Here is a 26,117-nt window from a genome sequence, read left to right on the forward strand (position 1 = left end):
GCCGATGATCATATAAACTTAGCCTTTGTTCTTACAACCATACCTTAATAAAATGGTTCTTGTATTCATATATAATCTGTCTCTTAAATATTTTGCCTCAGAATTCCTTATGAGATAGATTCCTATCTGAATATTTCTCTAATAACTTTGTGTCCACTACTGCTTTTATCATTGCTATCCTACACAAGGAGGCCCAGAACCTTGTTTGAACATTTTATTTTGTTCATCCAATATAAAATCTGATTGAAGCAGGAAGAAAATGCATTTCAGGTTTTTGTTGAAAATCTTCCCTTATTTTCACCATTTTTTGAAGATAAATGGTTTATTATTTCTTGATGTTTTAAGCCCTCAAAATTTTCTAATTCACAAAAAGAGAATATTTTTACTTTAATATAATACTTTAAATATTTTCCTTAAATTGACTTTTGCCTTTTAATAAATTTTTATATTGGGCAGGGTAGAGATTTACTTTTATAAAAGTATCTCTGTACCCTAATATACTTATCTGCTGGGGGGGGGGGGAATCTGAAAAAAGTAGGAGGGTGCATTTCAAATTTATCACATATAAATTGTTATCTAAGCTTACAAGTGGGAGTTTTTGGAAAGTACAGTAACACTTCCCCACCCCTGATAAGTATCAGCAATCTGAATTATGATCAGGTAAGCGATTTAGGACTTCTTAGGAAATTGGTGACTGGGATGAAATAAGTCTTGAAATCACCCCTTCATGCTGTGTATATTCCTGAAACTTCTGAATATGGTATTATTTGTGATTCCTCTTGCTCCCCCCACCCTATGTCATGGTTTAGTGCATCTGCCCTTTGACTTCCTGCTAGTGACTGTAGTACTTCCTTCCTGCCGGAACGATCAAACAGTGCATCATCTCTGCTTCAGCAGACAAGCCTTCATCCAGATGTGGAAATAGAGACCCTAGATGTGAGTTTACACAAGAGGGAATTAAGAAAGGGTTGGAGGGGGGTGGAACCGCTGCTGTCACCATTGTGTCGATTACATTTTCTATGATACCAAGCTGTAATTTCTTGGGTTCTTGAGAAAGCAGTGGAATTTCACAAATTGAAGCTTACGAAGTGAACTAGAGCTGGGAGGTATGTCTTTTCCCTGTGTGTTTCCTTACTTTCTCTCTTGATACTATTCTTTTCCTACCTTGATCTGCTCCCTTCATATGCTTCCTTAATTCTCTTAATCTGGTCAAAGTTTGAAAGTTGGTATGTGACAGGCTGTGTTAGTTAAAGGAGTTGTTAAAATGAATGATCCCCTTCAAATTTTAGCCTAGGGCTGGGTGTTCCATGTTATCCTTCCTATATTATGCTTCTTCCCAGTTCCCACTAACAAGCTCTCTTTGCAATGTTGGTGATGGACCCCTAAGATTATAGCTCTCTTTACCTGATGCCAGAGTTCCAGTCAAGTGCATTAAAAGCCTGAGGGCTGAACAGGTGTTTTAAAGTACGGCATTGTGTGGTAGAGTAACGGTGCTCTCCACTTCAGATGTCTTCTGTCCCCCCTCCCCCTCCCTTTTCTCCATTCCAAATACTGAGCTCTCCTTTTTGAATAGATTGCCTCTGCTGCTTTTAAATTTTTTTCTCCCAAGTAAGGCTATCTGATCTTGCAGTTGCAAGGCTGTAACTGCAATCTCTCCCACGACACCACAGAACTCTGCAAGACTGATTTTGCAGGCACCCAAATCCGGTGTTGGTTCACTGTTGACTCATCTCTGGGTCCTCTGCTGTTCCCATACTTTTTTAAAGTTGAAATGAATAGAGAGGATTGAGGTCCTTTCTAAACAAATAAAAAACTTTGGCTTTTCCCCATTTTTTAAAAAAATCTCTATGTGGAATAGGCTTAGAATATCTGCAAGATGCAGTTATTATAGCATAATTCAATAATAAGTTGTAGTCTATCTCTGGAGGCTGTTTCTTAATCTGGTTTGCCTGTATCTGGCTGACATGCATCTTGCAAATCTCAAGGTCCTTTACCTCTGTGCTTGCTCTTGTCTGTTTCCCACAAGGTCATATCCCAGATTTTCTACATCTTCTGCATCCTGTTGCCTTCCAACTGTATTGACATGTAACTGCACGTGTAGTCCTCGACTTACAACCACAATTTAGCCCAACATTTCTGTTGCTATGTGAGATGTTTGTTTAGTGAGTTTTGCCCCATTTTACGACTTTTCTTGCCATCATTGTTAAGTGAATTACTGCAGCTGTTAAGTTAGTAACCTGGTTGTTAAGTGAGCCTGGCTTCCACATTGACTTTGCTTCTCAGAAGGTCGCAAAAGGGATTCCATGACCCCCGGATACTGCAACTGTCATAAATATGAATCTGTTGCCAAGTGCCTGAATTTTGAAATGCTGCAGTGCTCATGTAAGAAACGGTCGTCACTTTTTTCATTGCAGTTGTAACTTTGATCAGTCACTAAACAAACTGTTCTAAGTCAAGAACTATCTGAATTTCTGTTCCCACCAGCCCTGGGTTAATTTAAAGCAGGGATCCTCAACCCCTGGGCTGCTGCCGGCTACTGGGCAATGACCCATTCGAAATCAAGCCGCACTAGCAAAGGGTGAATTTTTTATTTCGACTCCAAATATTGCACTGTTTCGTTGCTACGGGGAATACTAATTCAATAGGAGAGTATGTAGTTTGCACGCAGAAGATTTTAGATTCCATCCTTAGTTCCTCCAGTAGAAAATATTTGACGCTTGATGATGCCAAAAATTCTACAGAATGAGAGCAGCCAGATGGATGAACTAAGTGTTTAGGAGCTTGTTTCTCAGTACTGGTGTAGGCCTTAGCAAATACAGCTAGCCCTCGATTTACAACAGTTCATATAGTGACTTCAAACTTACAACAACACTGAAAAAAGTGACTTATAACCAATTTTTACAGATACAACCTTTGCAGCATCTCCATGAGCATGTGATCAAAATTCAGATGCTTGGCAATTGATATTTATGACGGTTGCAGTGTCCCGGGGTCATGTGATCACTTTTTGTGACCTTCTGAGAAGCAAAGTCAATGAGGAGGCCAGATTCACTTAACATCCAGGTTACTAACTTATCAACTGCAGTGACTCACTTAACAATGTAGCAAGAAAGGTTGTAAAATGGGGCAAAACTCACTAAACAAATATCTCACTTAGCAACAGAAATGTTGGGCTCAGTTGTGGTCTTGAGTCTAGGACTACCTGGATAGACAATTTTGACCAACCATATCCGCATCTGACTTTTAGCATGAATTCAAAGAATGCAAGTTAAAGACCTTGGAATTGCCTTTTCTCAGCATAGTAAAAGCATGATTAAACAGGTGTTTTATGGTTTAGTAAGTTGTGCAAAGTCAGCTTGGAATGTCCATCCTACATATTGTGTGCTTGTCCCATCATAATGCTGTAGCGGCCACTAGATCAGCTCTCCTATCATCATCAAGTGTTGTATTGGGGATCCAATTCCCAGAACTTTGAGCCAGCCTAACCCGGATATTCAATGGAGTTCGTGGTTAAGGAACTGTTTTTCAACCTTGGCAAGTTTAAGGTATCTGGACTTTAATTCCCAGAATTCCCCAGCCAGCCACATTGTTCTAAGGTATTAAATATGAACCTCTCTCCTAATTCAACTTGCTTTTCATCTTGAAAACTCCATGGGCCAGTTGTAGAATGTAATGGAAGGGAATACCATAGACATCATCTAATTAAGGGGTTTTAGATTTTTTAAGCTATAACAGCTGTTAAAAAACTATTTGTAACTATTTTGATTTTTAGCCCCTTCCAAAAAAATATCTTGATTTCTTTACATTTTTTCTTGGTCTCTTCTCACAAAATTCTTTGAGGCTTTAACAAACCTTTTTTGTAAATCCAGTGTAGGGAAATTATCCAGGCAACTCTCTTGGTTTCTCATTTGTATATTTTAATTATTAAGATATCAGCCAATTTCTTTTGTACGTCCAGTGTAATATCTTTTTCCATGCCATTCTTGTAACCTGTCATTTTTAAATTCATGATCAAATCATTTTAAATCATGTCAGGTAAAACTTTTGCTTTTCTATAAAATCTTTTAAACACAGTCCATCTATAGAGACAGAGATTCTTAAAATTAACTTCTGGATCCATTCTTCAAAAATATGTCCAGTGTTAAAATATTTTGTTTCATTCCATGTTTGTAAGTGAAGTTTCCCTTGTGGTGTTCTTTAATAATATTCTTTAGATCCATCTAGTTTCCTCTAATGTCCAATTTTAAGTCTTACCTTTTTTAAAATAATTTAAAACAAAAAAGCATTTTTTTCACTGGAATTATTCTTTATAATTAAATCCAAAATCTTATTTCAAATTTAACCAAATCCTTATTTGTAACTTTCTAAAATCAAAGTTTTAATCACTGTTTTATTTCAGTGCTTGTGATTAAAGTTTTGATTCATATACAGTATTATTATCTTGGTACTCAACTCTTTTGAAACTCATCAAATTTGGTATTCAATGCATTTTGATGCAAAAAATTTGTCCCGATACTCATTGTTTGCTTAGTACTCAATGCATAAACTAGAACTTGTCGCTGTCAGCTGCCTTGTGACTAGCTACGTTATTCCTTATGGTGTTTTCTATCATTGGGATATATTTGTCAAGCAATTTCCAAAAAGAATTAGCAGAGGAAACATCCAAACCCAGTATCCTTTCAAAGGTGCTGACTACAGACTGAGCAAGATGGCGACTCCCTTGTCTTCCGGAGCTGAAACTCGTTGCCTTATGGTGTTTGTATAATGATTGCAAATCCTCTCCTTCTTTGGAGTGGTTTCAAAGGGTATACTTTTCATTCCACTGCAGTTGTTGGCCTGGTTTTTCATGGAGCCATCATCTCCAGAAGTCCTTTCTTTCCTACCCATCATCTCCAGAAGTTCCTTTCTTTCCTATGTAAAACTTTATATTTGCCTTGAAATTCTTCATCTCGTTGTTTAGCTATCCCTGCTCTCTTTGTGACATTTGCAATTTCATACTGTCTAGGTATAAATAACATTGAAGAGCAGAGCCCTAGGCCAGAGCCCTACTGTAAGCCACTGAATGCTTCTCTTTGGTTTCATACAGAGTTATTTATATATTGTTATTTGGCACATTTGTCCATCCACCTCTCTGTCCATTTAGCATTAGCTTAATGCAATCACATTTTGTCATTTTCTCTGTTAGAAGCCCATCGAAGTTTGTTCTCAAATAATTTGCTAAAGCCAAGATTTCTATGTTCACTACATTCTTGTGTTCAATTATACTGATCATTCCGTCAAAAAAGAGAGAACAGACTGGTTTAATTTATCAATAAACGCCTGTTTCCTGCCAAGCGATGCACTCTTTTCCAAATTTTTGAAACTGTTTAATAATAAAATAACAAGTCACTATTTTTTTTCAAGGCAGTGCTATTGGGAGATGGTTACAAAAGAAAATAGAGGGGAGGATGCACACACACACACACACACACACACACACTTTTTCAACTCCTGGGTAAATGGTGGAATTGAAGTATAATTGTAAAGTTGTGGAGGAAGAATGAAGAAAAATTCTTGTCTGGCAAACAACTCCATGAAAACCCCTAGTCCTTGACATAGTTGTAGTAGCCCATCTACAAAGTCATATTTTGAGGATATTTTCTTTTTTAGTGATTATTGTATGCTTTGCTTCCTTCCATGAAATGTCAGTGGAATACATGAGGTTATTTAGGTAGCTTCCCACCTTGGTGTATTGAAGACGAGAGCTACTTCGCTACACACCAAAATGACTATATCTAATGATCTAGACTGGATAACTGGATCTGCCTATATATGTATCTGGGATTGAAAATAATTATTTCTCAGAAAATTACCCTGGAGGAGAATTCCTCAGTCTGGCAACACTTCATACTGGTAATTGTGATTATAAGCTAAAGTGCAAATCTGAATACCCGTCATTTCAAATTGAAAACCACATTCAACATTTGTTTTTGCAATCACTCCGTCGTGGGGCTCTCCTCCATTTTAAATATACTCTACTTTCAAAATAGCATCTCCTGATCTTTGCCAACTATTCCTTTAAAGATACATTCTGTTGCAGAAAAATAACTTTTTACAGTATTGTGTGGTTGGCTATGTTTCAGTTGGAAAACCACTGCCTCACTCACCCTCCCCTTTAGTTGCACCTGGTTATGTGGTCTCCCTATCTGCTGTAGATGTTGTGGGAAGCTCTGTGATCTTTCAGTGATGGTGAAGTATTACCTTTTAAAGGCAGCCACTCCCACTCCTTCCCAATGTTGACTTCCTCCTGCGAAGATGAATTGCTGCAGAGTAACGTCGCATGTGCTCAAAGACCCATTTGCACTTTGCGTGATGGTGAGTCCTATTACAGATTGGTGCAGCCTGACACTTCACAACTTCACACAGCCTTCAGCGTCTTTGGGATGCAGCCCCGGGTCCCTCTCCAAATTTTGCCTGTCAAATGTGCAGATGGCAGAAATTAAAGGTAGTCCTTGACTTATGACCTTAATTGAGCCTGACAATTTGTGATGGTTGTAAAGCTGATTACATGACTGGATTCATTTTTACTACATTTCTTGTGGCGATCATAAAGCATATGCCGTGGTTGTTAAGTAAACTCATTGTTTGATGAGCCAGAAACCAGAAGTAAGTAGCCAGTAGCCATGTGTCTACAGGACACTGCAAACAGTCATAAATGTGGGCTGGTTGCTGAGGACACATACACACAAAAATGCAGTAACGCGACCATGTGGAGACTGATGTCAGAACTTTGAAATCAGGTTATAAGTCCATTTTAGGAGACGGAGTCTGTCATAACTTTGAAAGGATGCTAAATGACTAGTCGAAAGTGAAGGACTACCTGTACTAAATATATAGGAATGAATCAGACTCACTGCTTTTAATTTCATTTAATTGTAGTCATATTAAAACGTTGCTTCAATTGATTATTATAAAGTGCATTTCTCCTAGCATGCCCCTCAGAAGTCATGGTCGGCCCAAACACTGCATGGTTTTAGATGTTAGCGCTGCTCTGAAGAAAATCATGTGCTTAGAAATACTTCCCTAAGACCTGGCCCTTTGAAGGAAATTAAGGAAGTATCTATTCTGCACCATTTGCCTAAGAAACATGGGGAAAGAATAATTTATTCCAGCACTTTGAAAATTATTCCTTTCACCCCACAATTGATGCTTCTACTGGCATTTGCTTATGAATGCCCAGAAGTCTGGGACTGATATATAATAGGGTTATGAAGTGCTTCAGATTCAAAAGCAAAAAAAAAAAAAAAAGCTTTGAAACACATAGGTTACTCATGTAGCACTAAATCTCCTCAAATCGGCTGCATTTTCTGAGATTGTGTGATTTTCTACCGTAACTGCAACTCAGTCTTAGGAAAAGGTACATTTGGCTTAAGAAGTGGCAGACAGATGTTACGTGGCTGCTGGATGCTGCTCTGAAGCCTCTTTTTGTCTTTGAATCCAGAACACCACCCATCTTGCTTGCATCTTACTCATCTGCAACTCTGTGCCTTAATTATTACAGAACAATTATGGGATTTTAATTATTAAACTGTGAAGAAGAAACTTGATTTATTCAAATTATCATTTATGTAAAAATTCCAGTTTACCTTTTGCTTGAAAATTGGCCAGAGAGTTTTCCACATTTTGAGAGAAGTGTGAAAATAACAGAATAAGTTCTAAAGTTCTTAACATAATCTTAAAAAAAAAAAAAAAAAAGAATTCCTCAAAGAAGCATTGTCCTTTTTCCTTCTCTTCCCTTTCTCTTCATACTGTCCCATTAATTTTGCATCAGTATCTCATCTGCTGAAGCCTGTATCTTCCCAAACATGTTAATAACATATTATGGACATTTTAAAAAAACCATCTTGCAATTAATTTGCACTGGATTTAATGAATTAACGATTTCTGCATTACAACAATACATTGAATCATAAATTAACAAAACAAGCTAACGAATGAAGGCAAATATACATGTCCCAGGATAATGATGCAAACTCGAATTTTAGTCAGTCACCTAGACCAGAGGTTTTGTCTTCTTAGCTTTTGGACTCAATACTAGAGCCATTCTTAAGGGAATTTCTCTCTGGAATACATGCTTTGGAATATGACTCCCAGAACAGCTCAAAGCATGTATTCCAATAGAGAAACATTCCCTGAAGATGAGCTCCAGCATAAATCAAAGCTCAGAATAGTAAATCTCTGGTCCTGGTGACCAACCCAAATTCGATCTCAAAACAAGCCAAGTTTATCCCATGTGCTAAGCTCATCTCCCCAATTAAAACTGAACAAAATGCTGTGTTGTACAAATGCCATTACTAGGGATTTTCTAATCTGGTTACATCATGTGAATTCAGTCCATGTCATTCAACTACCATCTTCCTTTTTTTATTACTCTGTCAATCATAAAGCAAGAACATGAAAGGCATGTCACCCTTTGAAGCACATTTCCTCTCCTCCACTCTTACTGCCTGCTTGTGGACTTTCTACTTGTGAATTTGGCTTCTGGTTTTTCTAACAAATGTCCATCATTTTAGAATTGCCATTCACCTGACCAAGCCAGTTTGATCTAGTTGTTAAGGCACCCAATTAGAAACTAGACCGTGAGTTCCAGTTTTGACTTGGGCATGAAAGTTGACTGGGTGATTTGGGGGTAATCCCTCTCTTTCAACACAACTACCTCACACGGTTGTTGTTGGGGAAAATAGAAGAAGTAGTATTCTGTGTGTTTGCCACCTTGAGTTATTAAAATAATAAAGGTGAGGTAGGTAGGTAGGTAGGTAAATAAGGAAGGAAGGGAGGGAGGGAGGGAGGGAGGGAAGGAAGGAAGGAAGGAAGGAAGGAAGGAAGGAAGGAAGGAAGGAAGGAAGGAAGGAAGGAAGGAAGGAAGGAAGGAAGGAAGGAAGGAAGGAAGGACTACCAGTTTCCCTCAGAAAGCTTATGCTGTATCTTCTATCCTTAAGGACTCTTCCTTTTTTACTCCTTTGTTTTGTGTTTCTATTTAGTATTAAAAACTCCAAAATGCTCTCCAAACTAAAATTCAGAATAAGGAATATTACACAGACTGAATGCCAAAGAAGGATATAAAATGCTTATATTTGCTTTATTATCTTACCCATAATTTGGTTATTTTTCACAGGGCTGTTGATACGTTCCACTAGTCTGCTCAATGCTATATTTCACTCTGGATTCTGCTGCCATCCCAAGTCTACAATCTCTACTGTCAGTTTGCAGGTGGCATGGATATCTTCCACACGGGTGATTTCTTCTGGATGTTGGCACTTGCAATCCCAATTCTGGTGGTTCTGTTGGTACTGTGTACTGATTGCCGTGACTCTGATTTAGACAGTTAAGTCTTGCCCTTCCTGTTCCTAAAAATTATTTGGGGAAATAGCCTCCAGTTCTTAAATCCTCTGTAACACCTTTCATCTCAAGATAAATTATATGGGATTTCCTAATTTCATTGATGTATCTGTTTTTTTTTTCTGAACAGCACCTGCTATTGATGACTACCAATACAAGTGAGTCCATGACTATCTTATACTGGGGCAAAATAAAGAATGGAAAATCAGAGTTTAGGTCGATTTAGAAAGAAAGCAGGGGTGGGATTCAATTTTTTAACAACCGGTTCTGTGGGCGTGGCTTAGTTGGTGGGCATGGCTTGGTGGGCATGTGACTGGCTGGGCATAGCCAACTCAGCATCATTCACATCGAGGCACGCATCTCCTCGCCTCGCTGCTCATGACTGTGGGGATGCTGCAATAGTCGTAAGTGTGAAAAACGGTCATAAGTCACTTTTTTCAGTGCCACTGTAACTTTGAATGGTCACTCCACACAAGCAAAGTACCAGCAAAGGAGAAAAAAAACTCCAGAGAAGTTCCAGAGACAGGAAGTCTAGTCCTGCCAAGAATGTAATAAGAGTTAACGGAGAAGCAGTTTCTGTAAGCAACACCAGAATGTTTCCTTCCTGCCTTCCTTACAGGATTAGGCCAGTAATTTCTTGTAACAACCTGTTCTCTGAACTGCTTAGAATGCTAACAACAGGTTCCAGCGAATAAGTCCGAACCTGTAGAATCCCAACCCTGATGCAAAGCCAAACTGTGGTTTGTTTAATTTCACTAGCATCTTGTGTGGACTTCTGTCATTATAATTGTGACCCATGGTTTATTGTTTAGTGTGTTATGCAAACCCACTATTTATATATTTATATATTTATTCAGGAATTCATATTAAGCAAGTATGGCTTAATTGTGAGTGACCCCTGTCATAATTTGATACATTCACATAACAGTACTGTAGATGAGACTACAAAATGTTTGAGCTGTATCATTTGGTAGCATCTCTATGGAGATGGATGGGTAAATGTCTTATTAAATATATTTATTATACAGAAATACTTCAGTAGGGGAGAATTGTATTTGTCTCTCTGTCCATTGTTCTTGCTTTTTATTTTTATTTTTTTAAAAAAATATTAGCAGCATTCTGTAATATGATTTTGGTGTACCTTAAAGTGATACAGCAGTCTGGTATAGAATTTGGATGAATTGCTGCTATGAATGTATAGATTGACTCATTTAAGTGTATCACAGTTATCAATTCATTTGCTCTGTGAGTTGGTTTTTTCTCATTGCATAGTACTTGGAATGAATGCAGAATTATGTGAAATACCTTAAGGCTATATTTTGGCTTACAATGGGTTTCCTGTAATTCTTATCACAGGCAGCTGCAAAATATGGCTCTAATTTCTATTTCAATATTCCTTTCAGCAGCGATGTTTTGTTCAAGGATTGATTTGAGTTGCTTTGCCCTGATAAAAAAAGAACAAGGCAGTTATAATTTAACATTCTTTCAAGGACATTCAATGCAGATTTTCTGTTGTACATTTTTTTAAAAAAAAAGTACTCAGAATTTGCAAGTTCTCAAAGCACAAGCTTAAATGGAGAAGAAATTTTTGATAGTCATAGAAGAAAATTGACAGCAGTTTTAAATAGGAAGAATAAAATATAAATTTAAGCAATTTACATTTCCAACTTGCTTATTTTAGCAGCATGAGACTACCTGTGTAAATATTTATCTGGCTTAGGCAAATAGAGCCTAGATTCACATATCAAACTGAAGCATGGCATGACTACATATCACATGGGTTGTGGCTGGGTTCACGCAACATCCAGCTATTAATCAAGGTTTATAAATTGAAGTGGTTGGATTCACAAAATGTACGATGATTGGGAATTGGGTATCTGGTTTTTTTTATTTTTGTGGATTATTTTTATGTTAACTGCTCAGTTATTCTAGGAAACAGCAACCATACAAATTGATAACTGGATAAACCAAAAAGAAAGGAAAACCACACCAATTTGGCTTAGCATGATATATAGATTAAGAGTGGCACTGAATGAGAAGAGCTATAGCTCAATGAAATATTGTGGGTGCTCTGCATGTAGAAGAAGCCAGGTTTATTCTTTGGCTTCTCTGGATATTCATGGGAAGCACTTCTATTTTAAAGCTTTCACAAGCAGAAGCAGCAGCATTGCCAACTCAACCAAAGGAGTCATGTTTGCAAAGGCTTGCATAGATGTCATGGAGTGATGAGCAAATTACACAACACAGTCTAGAACAGCTGGAAAAAGATTCTCATGATGACTGCTGAGTAAGATAGTTGAAAAAAGATAAATGCATCTTTCAGACTTATGTTCTCTACCCTCCAGAAAATAGACTCTGATTGGTTTATTATTCTCACAGGCCTTCCACTAATATTCATTCCCAGACTTTCCGAGTGTTGAGGCGTCCTCCCTGTAAGTAGACCTCAGTTTTACCATATTTCAAAACTGACCTGTTTAACAGGGTTTCAACATTATCTCTTCATTGCCTTTATTTTTTTAAAACTTATAGTTTAAAATTTGGGGAAGTGGATCCTCCATCTCAGGATTCAGTAGCCTTGCTGCTAAACTCTCATTCTTTTAAGAGTTTGAACTCTCAGCTTCACCATTCTAAGCCATGCTGTCTTCCATTAATAGTTTTCAATGTATGATGCCACCTATCATATGTAACGAAAGTGGCAGCTGATGCTGAAGACTATAAACTTACTAACATAGAGTAGTGTTTGAAAGTATTGAAGGTGCTTGAACCTGGTTTTAATTTGGACAATCTGTTCCTCAGAAGTTCAAGCCAACATTTAATATTACATTGTGTGGTTCATCTGTTCATGTGTTTCCTTTCAGCACATGGGTTATATATATTTATACACACCCCTGTTTGTGCTTATCACAGAAAATGTTTTTTTCTTTAAAAAATACTGGCTTAGATCTAAGATGAACTAAGATTTGTAATATCAGTGAACAATATTTGGTGGGTCCCAGATGTAACTTTAAGCTTGGATCTTGAGGCCAGCCCTACCATTGGCTGAATTGTGTCATGCAGAATGAAATGGGGCCATTTTCAGCTTTAAGAGAAGGTAGCAAATGGTTAACTACTGTGTTAGTTTACCATTAGTGCTCTAGTTCATTGGGGGATGTCCTGAAATATCTCCTTGCCCTAAACCAGTGGTAGTCAACCTGGTCCCTACCGCCCACTAGCGGGTGTTCTAGCTTTCATGGTGGGCGAAAGGGGTTTTGTCCCCTTCTTTATAAATCATTATTACTGTGGAACCGGTGGGCGGTTAGAAAATTTTACTACTAATAGAGATACAAAAGTGGGCGGTAGGTATAAAAAGGTTGACTACCCCTGCCCTAAACCAAGAAGAAAAATATTTCTATTGCTCTCTATTGGTTATGCAGTTAATATTGTTTTTTCTCTCTTGTTAGAAAAATATCTATTAAGGACAGAAAGATGAAAGAAATAGTGTGAATTGATAATGTTGAAGAAAAAATATGTTCTTAGTTACATTTTGTAAATAAGCATATTCTTAAAATTTGAAAGTGCCCTTGTGTTTCAGTTTAACTCCTACTCTTCCCCAGAAGAAAATAATTGGGCAGCTGCAGCAAATTTGAATGAATGAATGGTCTCTCCTTTACACGTGTAGCTTTTAAAAAATATGGTTTAAACTTGGCTAGCCAACCATTCCTTCATGCTGGTTGTTGCTCTGAATCACAGAAAGTAAAGAGGAACCTGGGTTCTGTTTAATCTTATCTGAGTTTGTCCCCCCCCGTCTCTGTTTGCAGCGCCACCTTGGTCTGCCATCCAATCCCAGCCAGATTTGCAGAGGTGAGCACCCACTATTCTCTCTTGTGTTATGGGTGTTCTAAAACATCTGCTTAAGATGAAGGATGCTGGGAGGTGACTGGCAGCAGCAGCAAAATGGTACAGCTTTGTATCTTTAGTCACTTGCCTCATGCCTTCCTAAACTACCTAGCTTGAATTGGCTGCTTGAATTGTAGAAAACTGTCCTGCTTCTGAGTTGAAATTCAATTCAGTTGTTAATGGTGCACTTTTATTTAATGCAAGGAGACTGTCCATCTGATTTACTTTAGATAGCAAATGTATTGCCACTTTGTCTCCTATTTCTTATTCCTCTCCCTAGCTGCTTTTCCATGAGGAAATAGTAATATAGGCTTAAGGCTTCCTGTGGGCAGAATGGGCCAATTCATCACCGCCATCTTGCCATGGCCAACTCGCCACAGCCATCTTTTTGCAGCCAACTTTCCATAGGACAACTTGCTGCAGCCAATTCACCGTAGGACAACTCGCTGTGGGACGATTTCACGTGGGATAACAACACGGTAACTGTTATCTACCCTTGTTTCTTTGACATTATTTACATTGACAAAAATGGAAATAATGTAGAAGAAACAGTGACGGATAACATTGTGTTGAGTTATCCTACATGGACTGTCCCATGATGAGTTGTCCTGCAAGATGGCCATGGCAAGATAGCCATGCTGGGTTGGCTGCAACGAGATGGCCGTGGCAAGTTGGCCATGGTGAGTTGGCTGTGGTGAGTTGTCCTAGACCCTACTGTGGGCTACATCTGCTACCTTGCCAGAATAATGAGGGATTGTCCTATTAGGAAATGTTGACAGCTTCCTTGCATCATTAAGTATACTGGTGTGAGGGTTTGTAGGTGGGAATCGTTGGGGAAGTGGATGGGAAATTCATATAAGCTTTTTGTTAAAAGTGACTGAGACTAGATAAGGAATGGGAAACTAGGATGAACATGTCCCAATACCTTTTCTTGTCATCAAAGATTCTGCTTTGAATTTGAGTAGCAAACTCCTGCATTATGGAAGAGTTTTCTTCTTTAAAAAAAGTGTTATAGCAGAAGTACAACAGTCTTAAGAATAACTTTCTTCACAGTTAATAGCAAAAAAAAGTGCCACATTTTCTTTTTACCTCCCATTACCTCCCAGCATCTTTCTCTTATTTACTAAGATATTTTTGGCAGATGAAAGAAATGGCTAAAGAAAACAAAGGGCACTCCATTCTGTGGTAGATCAGTTCTTCAGATATTTTCACATGTATTAATCACTTTCTTCCTCCTCCGGTTTTCAGCACAGGCTCTTATAGCTTTTGTAGTCTGACACCTGCATTCATCAAAATTGAGGATAACGGTAAGTTGTAAAAACTTGTATATTTATGTGTGCATTTACACCATATAATTGAGTTTCCTTGTGTGTATGTGTGTAGAAGAAAATGAGAGACTACTAATGTTGTAGCTTCTCTATGACTATAAATCCTAACTGTTGAAATAAACAGGCTTTTTTTTGGGGGGGATTGTGAAACACAGCAAGGATACAGGTCAGAATATACCTTTGAGTATCCACTGTAGGTCATTCTGACAACCTAATCTCCCTTACAAACATTGTCTCTTTTCAGAAAGTGTTCCAAGTTATGAAAATGAAGGTAAGTAGTAGCATAATAGATATTCTTTTTCTCTTCCCCTTCCTAAAATCTTTGCTTGAAACATGAAGCTTGCCTCACTTTTCTTGAGTGTTTTTGATATGGACTTGTGCGCAGTATACATGGCACTTCTCTGTATTCTGGGAGCTTCTTTATAGATTCAGTGGAGTTGTGTTTTCAAGATGTGAGATGAGGGTGGAACTCATTTAAATCTAAAGAAGAGCATCTAATCTTTTTGGACTTTGTCTTCCCAGAACCACTTTGCCCTACTGATGATGATGAAAATTATGTTCCTGGATACATGTAAGTTTTTGGGAAGGGTAGGAGTCAGGGAAAAAGCTTCTTTCAGTCAATATAGTGCTACTTTTAGGCTCCAAATAATGTAGTCTTCTGTCATTCTCAGTTTGTGCAGAGAATAGCCAGGGAATGTAACTACAATTACAGATAGTCCCCGACTTCACAACAGTTCATTTAGTGAGTGTTTGAACCGACAATAGCACTGAAAACAGTGGCCATGATGGTTTTTCACACTTATGACCATTGTAGCATCCTCATGGTCACAAGATCAAAATTCAGATGCTTCTCAACCGACTCACATTTATGACGGTTGCAGAGTCTTGGGGACATGTGATCAGCTTTTGTAAGCTTCTGACAAGCAAAGTCAATGGGGAAGCCAGATTCACTTAACAACTGTGGCAAGGAAAATGGGGCAGAACTCACTTAAAAACTGTCCCACTTAATAACAGAAATGTCGGGGTCAATTGTGATTGTAAGTTGAGGCCTATCTATATAGTATTGTAGTTGTATTGTGATGGTTCTCCTTCTTTCAAATGCTGTCCATGACCTGGAAGATGCTACCATTGTATGTTTTAGGTATCTGGGTGAAAAAATGACACGTACTTTGTGTGAAACCTACTGTATGGATTCCCCTCCCCCTCATTCTTCCCTATGTGTATATTTGTGTGCGTCTGTATATGTGCGCATGTAATTCTGAAATTTTAAGATATAGTTGTTTTGTTTGTATCTGAACAGTTTAGATGTTTTATAACAAGAGGCTAAAAATGATACTAAATTGTTTAAATGTAAGAATATAATCTAGAAGTTGGATTAAAAATTGTGGATCATAGATATGTGGGATGAGAAATTTATAGAATTTCCTGGTTCCATTTTTGGGAGTTCTGTTTCCTGGATTTTTTTTTTCATTGATAGCATTCCTTGCCAGTTTATTCATGGCAGGTCAACCAACTATTTAAAGCCTTAGTAAGATCACACCTAGAATACTGCATCCAGTTTTGGTCACCACACTAAGATGTTTAGACTCTAGATGTCTAGACAAAGTACGGAGAAGAGCAACCAAGATGATTAGGGGATTGGAGGCTAAAACTTATAAAGACCGGTTACAGGAACTGGGCATGGCTAGTCTAGTGAAGAGGACCATGATAGCAGTCTTTGAATATTTGAGGGGCTGCCACAGGGAGGAAGGGGTCAATCTATTTTCTAAAGTGCCTGTAGGCCAGACAAGAATAATGGATGAAAACTGAACAAGGAGAGATTCAACCTGGAAATGAGACATTTTCTAACTGTGAGAACAATCAACCAATACCTTCAGAAGTTGTGGGAGCTTCATCCCTGGAGGCTTTCCAGAAGAGACTGGACTGCTATTTGTCATTGATGGTGGAGAGTCTCCTGCTTGGGCAGGGAGTTGGACTAGATGACCTACAAGGTCCCTTCCAACTCTGTTAATCTTAAGATTGAAACTTTGCTCTTAGCAATTTAAGAGAGGTAATAAAAAAAGGGAAAGAATGAGCAGTAGAAATAGAGAACAATCCCAATTTATAACTGTTAATGAAGGTAGTTGTGAGTGAGGACTAGCAATATTGATTCATTTGTTCATTCTGCTCTTACTGGGTCTTGCTTGCCTTCAACAGAGTGGTGTTGCCTGATGTTCCAATCACAGAACAGAGGAACAAAGATCATGCCTCTTCTGGTAAGTTGGCAACTAGGAGGATTCTTTTGTCCCTCCTTGTCATAGCCTCTTTAGTGTTGTTGGATTAAATTGCCTTTCTTTGCCTTTGGGTTTCTCGTACTGCTCTCACATGGTTTCTCGATTCACATGACATTAGAATTGGAAGGAGAGGAACCTCCAAATCCAGCAAGATTTAAAAAGAACTAAGAGAGAAAAAAAAAGGAAGGGAATCCTTACAAGAAAAGGAAGTTGAAGAAGAAAAGAGTCTACCCAAATACACACATATTTGTTCCAAGTTGTATGATGCTGTTTTTTTAAAAATAGTCACACGCACTCCCCAGAGTCATGTGATTGCATTTTGGATGCTTGCATTTTGGATGCTTGGCACCCAGCTTATCTCTACAGTCATTTGCAATATGCTGTTGTGATGTTTTTTTGCTGGTTTCCAACACTTACTTCCCATTTCCAACAAAAAAATGCCCATTGGGCAATTGCTTTACAATTGCTGCCAAAAATGTCATGAGATTGGGCACAGATTGCACTACTTGGTGTCTTTAAATCTTTGGTTTTCTGAAAAAAGATAATTTGGTGTTTTTTTTGGTAATTACTATATTAATCCATTATCTTAATTTAATTGTTAAAAATCCTGAGTAGTATGTATTGCTTTATCCCTTTTAAACATGCTTTCCTTCGCCTATTTTTTTTTCTCTAGAGTCCATAATGGACCAATATGAAAATGTGCCTGAGTCTCAACGGCATTCACTTGGTAGGTGGAAGAAGTGGACTGATAGGAGAGACAGGACTAGCAAGGAAAAAAACATATAGTGGTGGAGTTGAGTTTAGAAAATGGTCTGGTTGACACATGGAACAAAGCAAGTTATAATGGTGTTCTCATCTATGAATAAACAAATAAACTGTCTAATAGCTATAAAAATAGTTCTGCAAGACTCTTTTTTCAGATATATAGGAAGGGTATTTTGTTTTTATTTTATTTACGAAAAATTTTAAAACCTCACAGTACCTGAAGTTTTCAGGCATTTTATAACAAAACACATTAAAACATTAATTTAAAAAAAAAGAATAATTATAGTCATTTATAAATAAAATGCAAAATGAAAACACCATACAAGGTAGGCAGCAAAAAGGTGCTCATTCGGAGTTTTAAAAAATACAAAATTTAAAAAGGAATTTAAAAACCTGGGAAAAATCAATCTTTGCCTGATGCCAAAATGATGCGAATGTCACTTCAGTTTGGCTTCTTTAGAACAGAATTTGATATGGAGGATACCACTATCACAATTGCAATCGCAATAGCACTTAAGTAGCAATACCACTTCACATTGCTTTACAGCCCTCCCTAAGTGGGAAGGATGTAAAACTGAGTCATCCTTGAGCCTGGTGAGATTTGAACTGCCAAATTGCTGACAGTCAGCAGAAGTAATCTACAATACTGCACTCTAACTACTGCGCCACTGTAGCTCATAGAAAAAGCTATAGAAACAGCTCTCTCACTTTAAACATAAAACATTAAAATAAGATCCATGTTATACTTGCAATAACTCATTTATATACAAAAATGTACATTTTGAAATATTATTATGGTGAATCTCATAGAAATCTCAAAAATATCAAATTAAATAAAGATACAATGAATTTCCTAGGGAAAGCAGTTCCTAATTTTTGCCCTACCACCTGCCTCCCAGGTCTTTTGAATTATAATTATCATAATTTCTAAACTGTGAATTTATTATTACGTTGACTGAACCTAGTTAGTAGTGGTATATTCAATAACCCACAATCAAAAGAAACCCTGATTCAGTCTGAATGTGTGAGTGAGCCCAGTCATTGCTGGAAATGTTTTTGTGTGTGTCTCCTTGATTGATTCCTGTTTTATTTCGGTTCTCCACCCAAGCCTTTCTAATGAATCACTTAGGTGTAAGGCAGGGGCAGCTGATAAAAGGGAAAAGAAAGCAAAATATTATAAAATAGCTGTAGCTATTTTGCCTGCAAGATTTATTCCAGCTTTTTCAGCAAATCATGGGACCTACACGGGGAAAGCTGTTGTCCTCTACTGACATTGATATGGGATTTAATGTCATCCTTTTTTATTTTTTCCTTTCTCCTGCTAAGGTGAATATGTGAACGTACTAGAGCCGGAACCGATCGTACTAGATCCTTGTTTTGGTGAGTGAGGGAAGCTGAAAGGATGTGCAAGGGAAGTCCTTATTCTCAGCAGTGCATTCATTTCCTTTAGCCCATCAGTAAAAAGAACAGCCTTTTTAGCTCCAAAATCGCATGCCATACTGAATGGCAGATTGGAGAGGGTGTCTTATTCTTATCCAGGGAAATGTACGGTATCCTGTGAGCTTCTCCTACAAGCTGTTTCACAACACCTATGGGCACTAGAAAAGGAAAATAAAAGTTCTTCCTTATTTGTAAATCCCCTTTTGAGTTACATTGCAGCTGCTATTGATTTTTGGAATGGCTGTACTTCTATGTCCATAATACTAGAGTTTTCTCAGAGTCTTCTATGCCAGAGACAACTCTATGACCACCAGGCTTTACAGAAATGGTCTTTTGTTGTTTGCAACATTAAATCAGGAGAAAGTGATAAATCACTGTGACAGGCAGAAGCAAATGACCTGGAAAGCCACTTGTGGTCTTGGGCCAGGAGTTATTGACTTCTGGTTTAGTCTCTCATTAACCAGTTATCCCCCCAGAGTATTAAAAATATATGTGTAGACATGTACACACTTTAACATACTCCATTGTTTCTCATATTCCAGTAGTTGGCACTAGTGATCGGGAAAGTGAAGATGATGTTCCAGACTATGAAAATGTCTGTTTTGGACTTTGAGGTATCTAGACCCTGGGAAGGGGATTGAAGTAAATAAGACTTGAACTGTGGTAGCAAATAATAGTTGGTATTAATCCCAGCAGTATTATTTTTTAAACTAAGCAGCCTAGAGTTGCCCCAGATAGCAAGTTGGGCAGTATATACATTTAATAATTAATTAATTAACTAATATATTTCTACTATATTTGTAATAATGAGGGAAGTAGTACAATACTGAATATGAATAGGCTGCCCAGTGCTTGTAAGGAGGTGCTTGTAATGCTATTAGGTTATGCATGTTGACCTCTGTATTTTACAAAATTAACTAAAAATGATTGTAATCTCTAAAATTGGGTCATTCTTCTAAAGCCTGTGAGGATGTCTGTTGCTGAAAAGGTTACAAATCCCGCTGTATGCAGTCTAAAGTATCATTTCTTTTTTCCCCTCTTCTTCCTAGGTTGAAAAGAGGATTTCAAAGGATCAGTTTTGCATTGGGGGATCTATTAATCTTCGCAAAGGATGGATCACCAGCCAGGACACCTTCTCCTGAACAACTTCCAATTTTGTCATATCCTAAGTTTTCTCCCTTGCACTTTGGATGACGCATCCTGAGAATTTCTCCCAATTATCAGTAGCAGTATTTTGATGGACTTTTCCCAAAGCAATTCAGTTTTGCTTTTAAGTTTGGTTGACTAATAAAGAACCAAGAATTTCACCATCATTTCTATTTGAGAGATAATTGATCCAGGGAATGCAGAGAAGTCTGGATTAGTCTATTAGATGATAACAAAGATCAATGTGATCAACTGAGCAAACGAGTCTTGGTGATTAAGCGATGTAGCAGAACAAGCCCTTAAACATTAGTTGCAGTGGTGGGATTCAATTTTTTTTACTACCGGTTCTGTGGGCATGGCTTGGTGGGCATGGCAGGGGAAAGATACTGTAAAATCTCCAGTCAGAGGTGGTATTTACGGTTCTCCGAACTGCTCAAAATTTCCGCTACCGGTTCTCCACAACTGGTCAGAACCTGATGAATACCACCTATGATTAGTTGCATTAAAAATGAAGTATTGTGTGCCATTTTTTTCTCAGAGAGACAGTAGTGTTATTAAATAGGTAGATGTGACAATGAGACATACAATGTATTTTATAATGTTTGCCTTATTTGTAAATACACAAATAGCTGCATCCTCTGGATAGTAGTTCCATATAGCCCAGTAATTGCGTACTGGGTAGGGCATAGTTAAGCATCAATTTTCATATCTTTGCAACATTCAATAATTGAACCTGTGTTTTTTTTCCAGGCAATGGGATTATTGAAAGGAGAAGTATACATAGTTGGATTTGTGTTTAGGTAAAGTTATGCATTCCTGAGCTATGATTCCATTCCAGCAGCAGATTTGAAAAACTTAAATAATTTGATCTAGAGTTTGCATAAAGCACAAAATAAAGCTAGAAAAAGAATGCCTTTTGAGAGACTAGGTCATCATAATAAACTATAATATAATACATATCTTTGGCATAGCATATTATGTAAATGCAACAATTGTGCTGTATTAACCCAGTAAGTCGGTCGCCTATTTTGTATGTCACCATCACATATTATTCAGTTGTGCTCTCCAGGCTGATGAGGCCTGTTGGGAACTTCCATATATACAGGTGCTCCATATTTAGCAGTTTCTCTTCTCTTGCTCTCTCAAATTCTGCCTCAACTCTTTCTTCCATTACAGCATGCTTGCTGCTTCTCTCTCTCTCTCCCTCTTTCATGAGGTAATGACCCTGGCATCATTTTTTTCTCCTTCCCCTTAAGTCCCTGGCTTGTTTGACTAATGAAAAGGGTTAGAGCAGAAGGGGGGAATGAGCTGGCTCAGATATTTTGGGAATTGAAGTCCACAAATCATAAAAGTGGCCATCATTCCCCACTTCTGGGTTAGTGTGAGCTGTGAGATACAAAAACAGGCAGTGGTTCTCCTCTCAATGCCATTTGTTTCAGGAAAACAGCACCAGAGACCTCTTGATTTTGTTCCTCACTTCTAAAACTCCATAGAGGGCTTAACAGCCGTCTCATTCGTTTGCTTTATGTTTCTTGGCCACTTGATAAACTGTCTTTCCTAGATGGAAACTGCAGCTGGAGATGACACTCAATTGAAATGCACATTTTCTGTATGTGGACCTTTAGCAGTTTCTTAGCTTCAAACCAGTTGGTGGAGTTGAAGATGATATGGCAACCACATAGAGAAAAGAGATCAGGCTGATCTAGGAAGAACTGGGGAACGAAAATGCAAAATGCATCCCTCTCCATTTTCACAGGTTGATGTGGAAAACTCCAGCATTCACAGGTGCTATGTCACCTATTTGCCAAAACTATATAAGAAGTCCTCAACTTATGGCTTCAGCTGAGCCCAAAATTCCTGCCGCTAAGGCAGACAGTTTTTGTGAGTTTTGCCCCATTTTACAACCTTTCTTGCCGCAGTTATTAAATGAATCACTACAACTATTAAGTTAGTAACATGGTTATTAAGTGAATCCAGCTTCCCCATTGACTTTGCTCACCTGAAGGTCACAAAAGGTGATCACATGACCCAGGGACACTGCAACCATCATAAATATATATCAGTTGCCAAGCATTTGAATTTTGATCATGTGACCATGGAGATGCTGCAGTGGTTAAAAATGTGAAAAATGGTCGTAAGTCACTTTTTTCAGTGATATAACTTCCAATGGTCACCAAAGTAACGGTTGTAAGTCAAGGACTACTTGTATTGTACATCAGGGAAGTGAGCTTGCATATTCTTGGTCAGAAAGCTGGAAACCAGGGGAAGGAGGGAACGAGGAGTGCTGTGCTTTATATTTTAAAAAGCCTCTTTCCCCTAATCCTGTAATGACTAAAGTTATTCTTCAGTATTATTTCTTGGTAGAACCAAAAGTATTATATTTCTATCCTGTAAAAGAGAGGGGGGAAAAGAATACAAACAAGGGGAGGAGGGCATTAGCAATTCCTGAATTCCTGGGTTAGGGTTTTTATTACTCTGGGACCAATGATAGCTCTATGGGGAGAACTCTGTTTCATACTTATGACTATCGAGTGATTTTATTTAAAGGTATGTGATCAAAATTCAGATGTTTGGCAACTGACTCATATTTATGACTGTTGCAGTGTCCTGCGGTCGTGTTATTCCCATTCATTCATTCATTCATTCATTCATTTTGCGACCTTCCCCAAAATCAAAGGGGAAGCCAAATTCACTGAACAACCATTTTACTAACTTAACAACTGTAGTGATTCACTTAATAATTGTGGCAAGAAAGGTCATACAATGGGGCAAAACTTACTTAAAAATTGTCTCACTAAGCAACAGAAATTTTGGGCTCAATTGTAGTCATAAGTCAAGGACTTCCTGTATTTAAGGAACAGAATACTCCAGTCGATTCTGGAAAGCCCTGTTCCTTCTCTGGACCTATCTCTGGTAACCAATCAAGCTGTTTTGTGACCAATATATTATTTTTGGAAACCCACCAGCGGCTCTCCAGATTAACCAGCTCAGCACGATCCAGAGGAGGGACAGTAGATTTGCCAATCCTTACTTAGTAAGCACTGATTTGACATTTGGCCTTTCAAGATGGAATGCAGAAGTGGCTCCTATTTTCTCTTACCTTTAAATAACTCGATAGTGAGATGGGAGGCATAAAAATGTAATAAATAAGTAGATCTCTAGTCTTAACACTCCGCATTAATTCTTGAGTGTTCCATAGCATTCAACAAACAATAATTCAGAACATTTATTTTCACCTCCCCCCCCACCCCCCGCCCCCAATGCCTTGGCTTTTCAAGTGTCCTAAACAAATTAGATCAAATGTCAAAAGTGTTTGAAACAACTTGGAGCAAACCTCCGGGAGCTTGCCAAGCAGATTCCCACAAAATGTTCTAATGCTGTTTCCCAACAGCCCTTGCCCTAACTATTTTTACACCTCCTCATACTTAGACTGGATTCAACGCTTCAATTCCTCTGCCTGTCTCCATTCCATTAAAGGGAAACTTGCAGCCATTATAGTTCTGTGACAGGATTTCAGTAGCTGACAAATCATTAGCTGTACAGAAATCCAGACTGGAGTCCAAACTAGGATTCAGAATGTGCATAGCCGTGCTTTTTAAAAACGGTCTCACAACGTTTGCACACATCAGGAGAGTAAATCATTAACTTACAACCATAATTGGGACTAGAAGTTCTGTTGCTAAGGCGGTTATTAAAGGAATCATGCCAATGTTATTATCTTTTTTACCACAATGAATCCCTGCAGTTGTTAAGTGAACCATGCAGTTGTTAAGTGAATCCAGTCTCCCCCATTGACTTGTTGAAAACCAGCTGGGAAGTCACAAATCGTGACCACATGACCCCAGATGTTCCAAGCGTTGTAAATACTGATTGCCAAGCATCCGAATTTTGATCAGCTGACCATGGGGAAGCTGTGACAGACATACTGTAAGTGTGAGGACTGGGTCATCATTTTTTCAGTGGTAATGTAACTTCAAAAGGATACTATTAAGCCAGGTTATTTTCCCCCCCATGGTTAAATTATGTAGATAAATTATGCACGTTGGATATGATGAAAGTATTTGCATGCCAATATGCTGGCTGAGGAGTTCTCAGTTTAACATCTTAAAGTTGCTAAGATTGAGAAACATTGGTGTAGAGCCTGGGTGGATCAGTTTCTCTTTGGCAACTTTTAAAACCTGTGGACTTCAACTCCCAGAATTCCTCAGCCAGCCATGCGTGGGGGTTGAAGTCCACAAGTCTTAAAGTTGCCAAGTTTGGAGACCTCTGTATAGAGAGAATGAAGTAGCGCCCTTATAACAGGAGTTCTCGGGGATCTGATGGGAGAAACAAGTTGACTGTATTCGAAGCAGGTGGTTTCCCTGAATATCGGGCAGGAGGGGATGAATATGGGGCGCTGCCCACCAATTGTCCTTTTAACACTTGATGCAACAATTCATAAGGCAGAAAACATAATTTGCATTATACTGAGGCTGTATCCTGGATGTTTGGGGCTACAACTCTTTTTATTGTGATACTAGCAGGTCCAATATAGCAAATGCAGCCCAAAGCATTTATAAGGCATCAAATGGTGAAACACTGCTGTTGCTCAGTAGAAGAGGTAAATGATCTCTTGTCAGAGAGCAAGCCTTTTTTTCCTATTATACCTCAAATTTCAGGACAGAATTCTTAGATGGGAAACAAATAATGCTAACATTCTAAAGACAACAGATTATGAACAATGGTGGCATTAAAGACTGAAAAAGAATTATGTGCTAAGGTAGAAGAAGCTTCCTACAAAATTGTATCCAACCCCTTTACTGTAAATCTTAACAGTGTTTACTCTAAGCTCAGATAAGTCAACACACTTTGTCGAAACAAAGTCTAGAACTTTTTAAGTTCAAGCATTAAGTGAAATGTGCCATTTAGACTGGTTCAATAAACCATTGTTAAACAGGCTGGCCAAATGGGTGGAGTTTGGAACCAGCCAATTCTTTCTGTGACTGGATACCATATTTTATAACTGGCTGGGTTGCTAAACAATAAATTATGATTTGCAATTCACAATGGCTGGGTTTGGGCAACATGCAAAACGTATTATGGCTTAATGTACTGTTTCCAGTGGAACTCTGTTAAGCATAGAGTGATTAGACTAGGTGTTAGGCCTGCCTCCATTCAAAACTCAAGAAAGAAAACCCCAGCTCCACTGAATTAGAGAAGAGGTATTTTTTACTAAATTTGACATAGCGAAAGCAAGGCAAGATCTGATTCAAAATGCACGAAGGTTACATGCTGAAAGTCACCCCAAATACCTCTCCCCAGGGTCCAGAGCTGAGAGTCCAATCAACATCCTGTATGATGTTATGGAAAAGCTTTTCAGATATTTTTCACATCTTGAGTCTCAGGATGGTTGGCCTTGACAGAGTATAAAAAACTCAGCAGCACCATAATTCGTAAGTACAAACCTCCCTTCCTGATCTCATGGGATTATTGCAGATCAGCTCGCTTCCCCATCCCAAATGCCTATGCTCCCCTCCCTGTTTCTATGGCAGCCAATAGCAAGCATTCTGCAGAAACCCATGCTGGAGATCTGGCTAACATTAGGAGCAGAGAATGTCCTTTGAAACCCAACCAACCAAAAGGCAGTTGAGAACGGTGGAAATGAAATTCTCCCTTGAAGCAATGCAGTGGTTGACCATTATTCCCCCCCCCCCGCACATTTTATGTACTTATGATCTAGTAGTAGCCCAATGTTTCTCAAGTTGCTATGTGGACCAACTCCCAGAATTCCCTAGCCATCATGTTGAATAGAAAATTCTGGGAGTTGAAGTCCAGACATCTCAAAATTGCCAAGGTGGAGAAACACTGGTGTGCCAGGATTAAGGTTTTTATTGAGTAGCCTTTGCTTCAAGTACACTACCTGGCTTTACTT

At 38.3% G+C, this 26,117-nt stretch overlaps 1 protein-coding gene across 4 annotated transcripts; it reads left to right on the plus strand.

Annotated features, from left to right (window-relative positions):
- The first annotated feature begins 847 nt into the window (after nucleotides 1-847).
- LAT (linker for activation of T cells) lies at nucleotides 848-20,373 on the plus strand. 4 transcript variants are annotated; one of them, XM_026677528.2, is made up of 13 exons: nucleotides 848-936; nucleotides 9,155-9,363; nucleotides 9,509-9,536; nucleotides 11,758-11,810; nucleotides 13,176-13,218; nucleotides 14,503-14,561; nucleotides 14,827-14,853; nucleotides 15,105-15,153; nucleotides 16,779-16,837; nucleotides 17,529-17,582; nucleotides 18,947-19,000; nucleotides 19,603-19,674; nucleotides 20,110-20,373. In XM_026677528.2, the coding sequence occupies exons 2-12, from the start codon at nucleotides 9,255-9,257 to the stop codon at nucleotides 19,671-19,673; spliced, it is 606 nt and encodes a 201-aa protein (XP_026533313.1). In that variant the 5' UTR covers nucleotides 848-936; nucleotides 9,155-9,254; the 3' UTR covers nucleotide 19,674; nucleotides 20,110-20,373. The 4 variants fall into 4 exon arrangements, with proteins under 4 accessions (XP_026533313.1, XP_026533314.1, XP_087803054.1 ...); XM_026677529.2 differs by having other exon boundaries at nucleotides 19,606-19,674; nucleotides 20,110-20,246; XM_087946928.1 differs by having other exon boundaries at nucleotides 851-936; nucleotides 9,243-9,363.
- The last annotated feature ends 5,744 nt before the right edge of the window (nucleotides 20,374-26,117 follow it).

This window comes from Notechis scutatus, chromosome Z (genome assembly GCF_049901735.1).
Source record: "Notechis scutatus isolate UNSWTSFEM ecotype Mainland chromosome Z, rNotScu1.2, whole genome shotgun sequence".
NCBI classification, from domain to species: Eukaryota; Metazoa; Chordata; class Lepidosauria; order Squamata; family Elapidae; genus Notechis; species Notechis scutatus.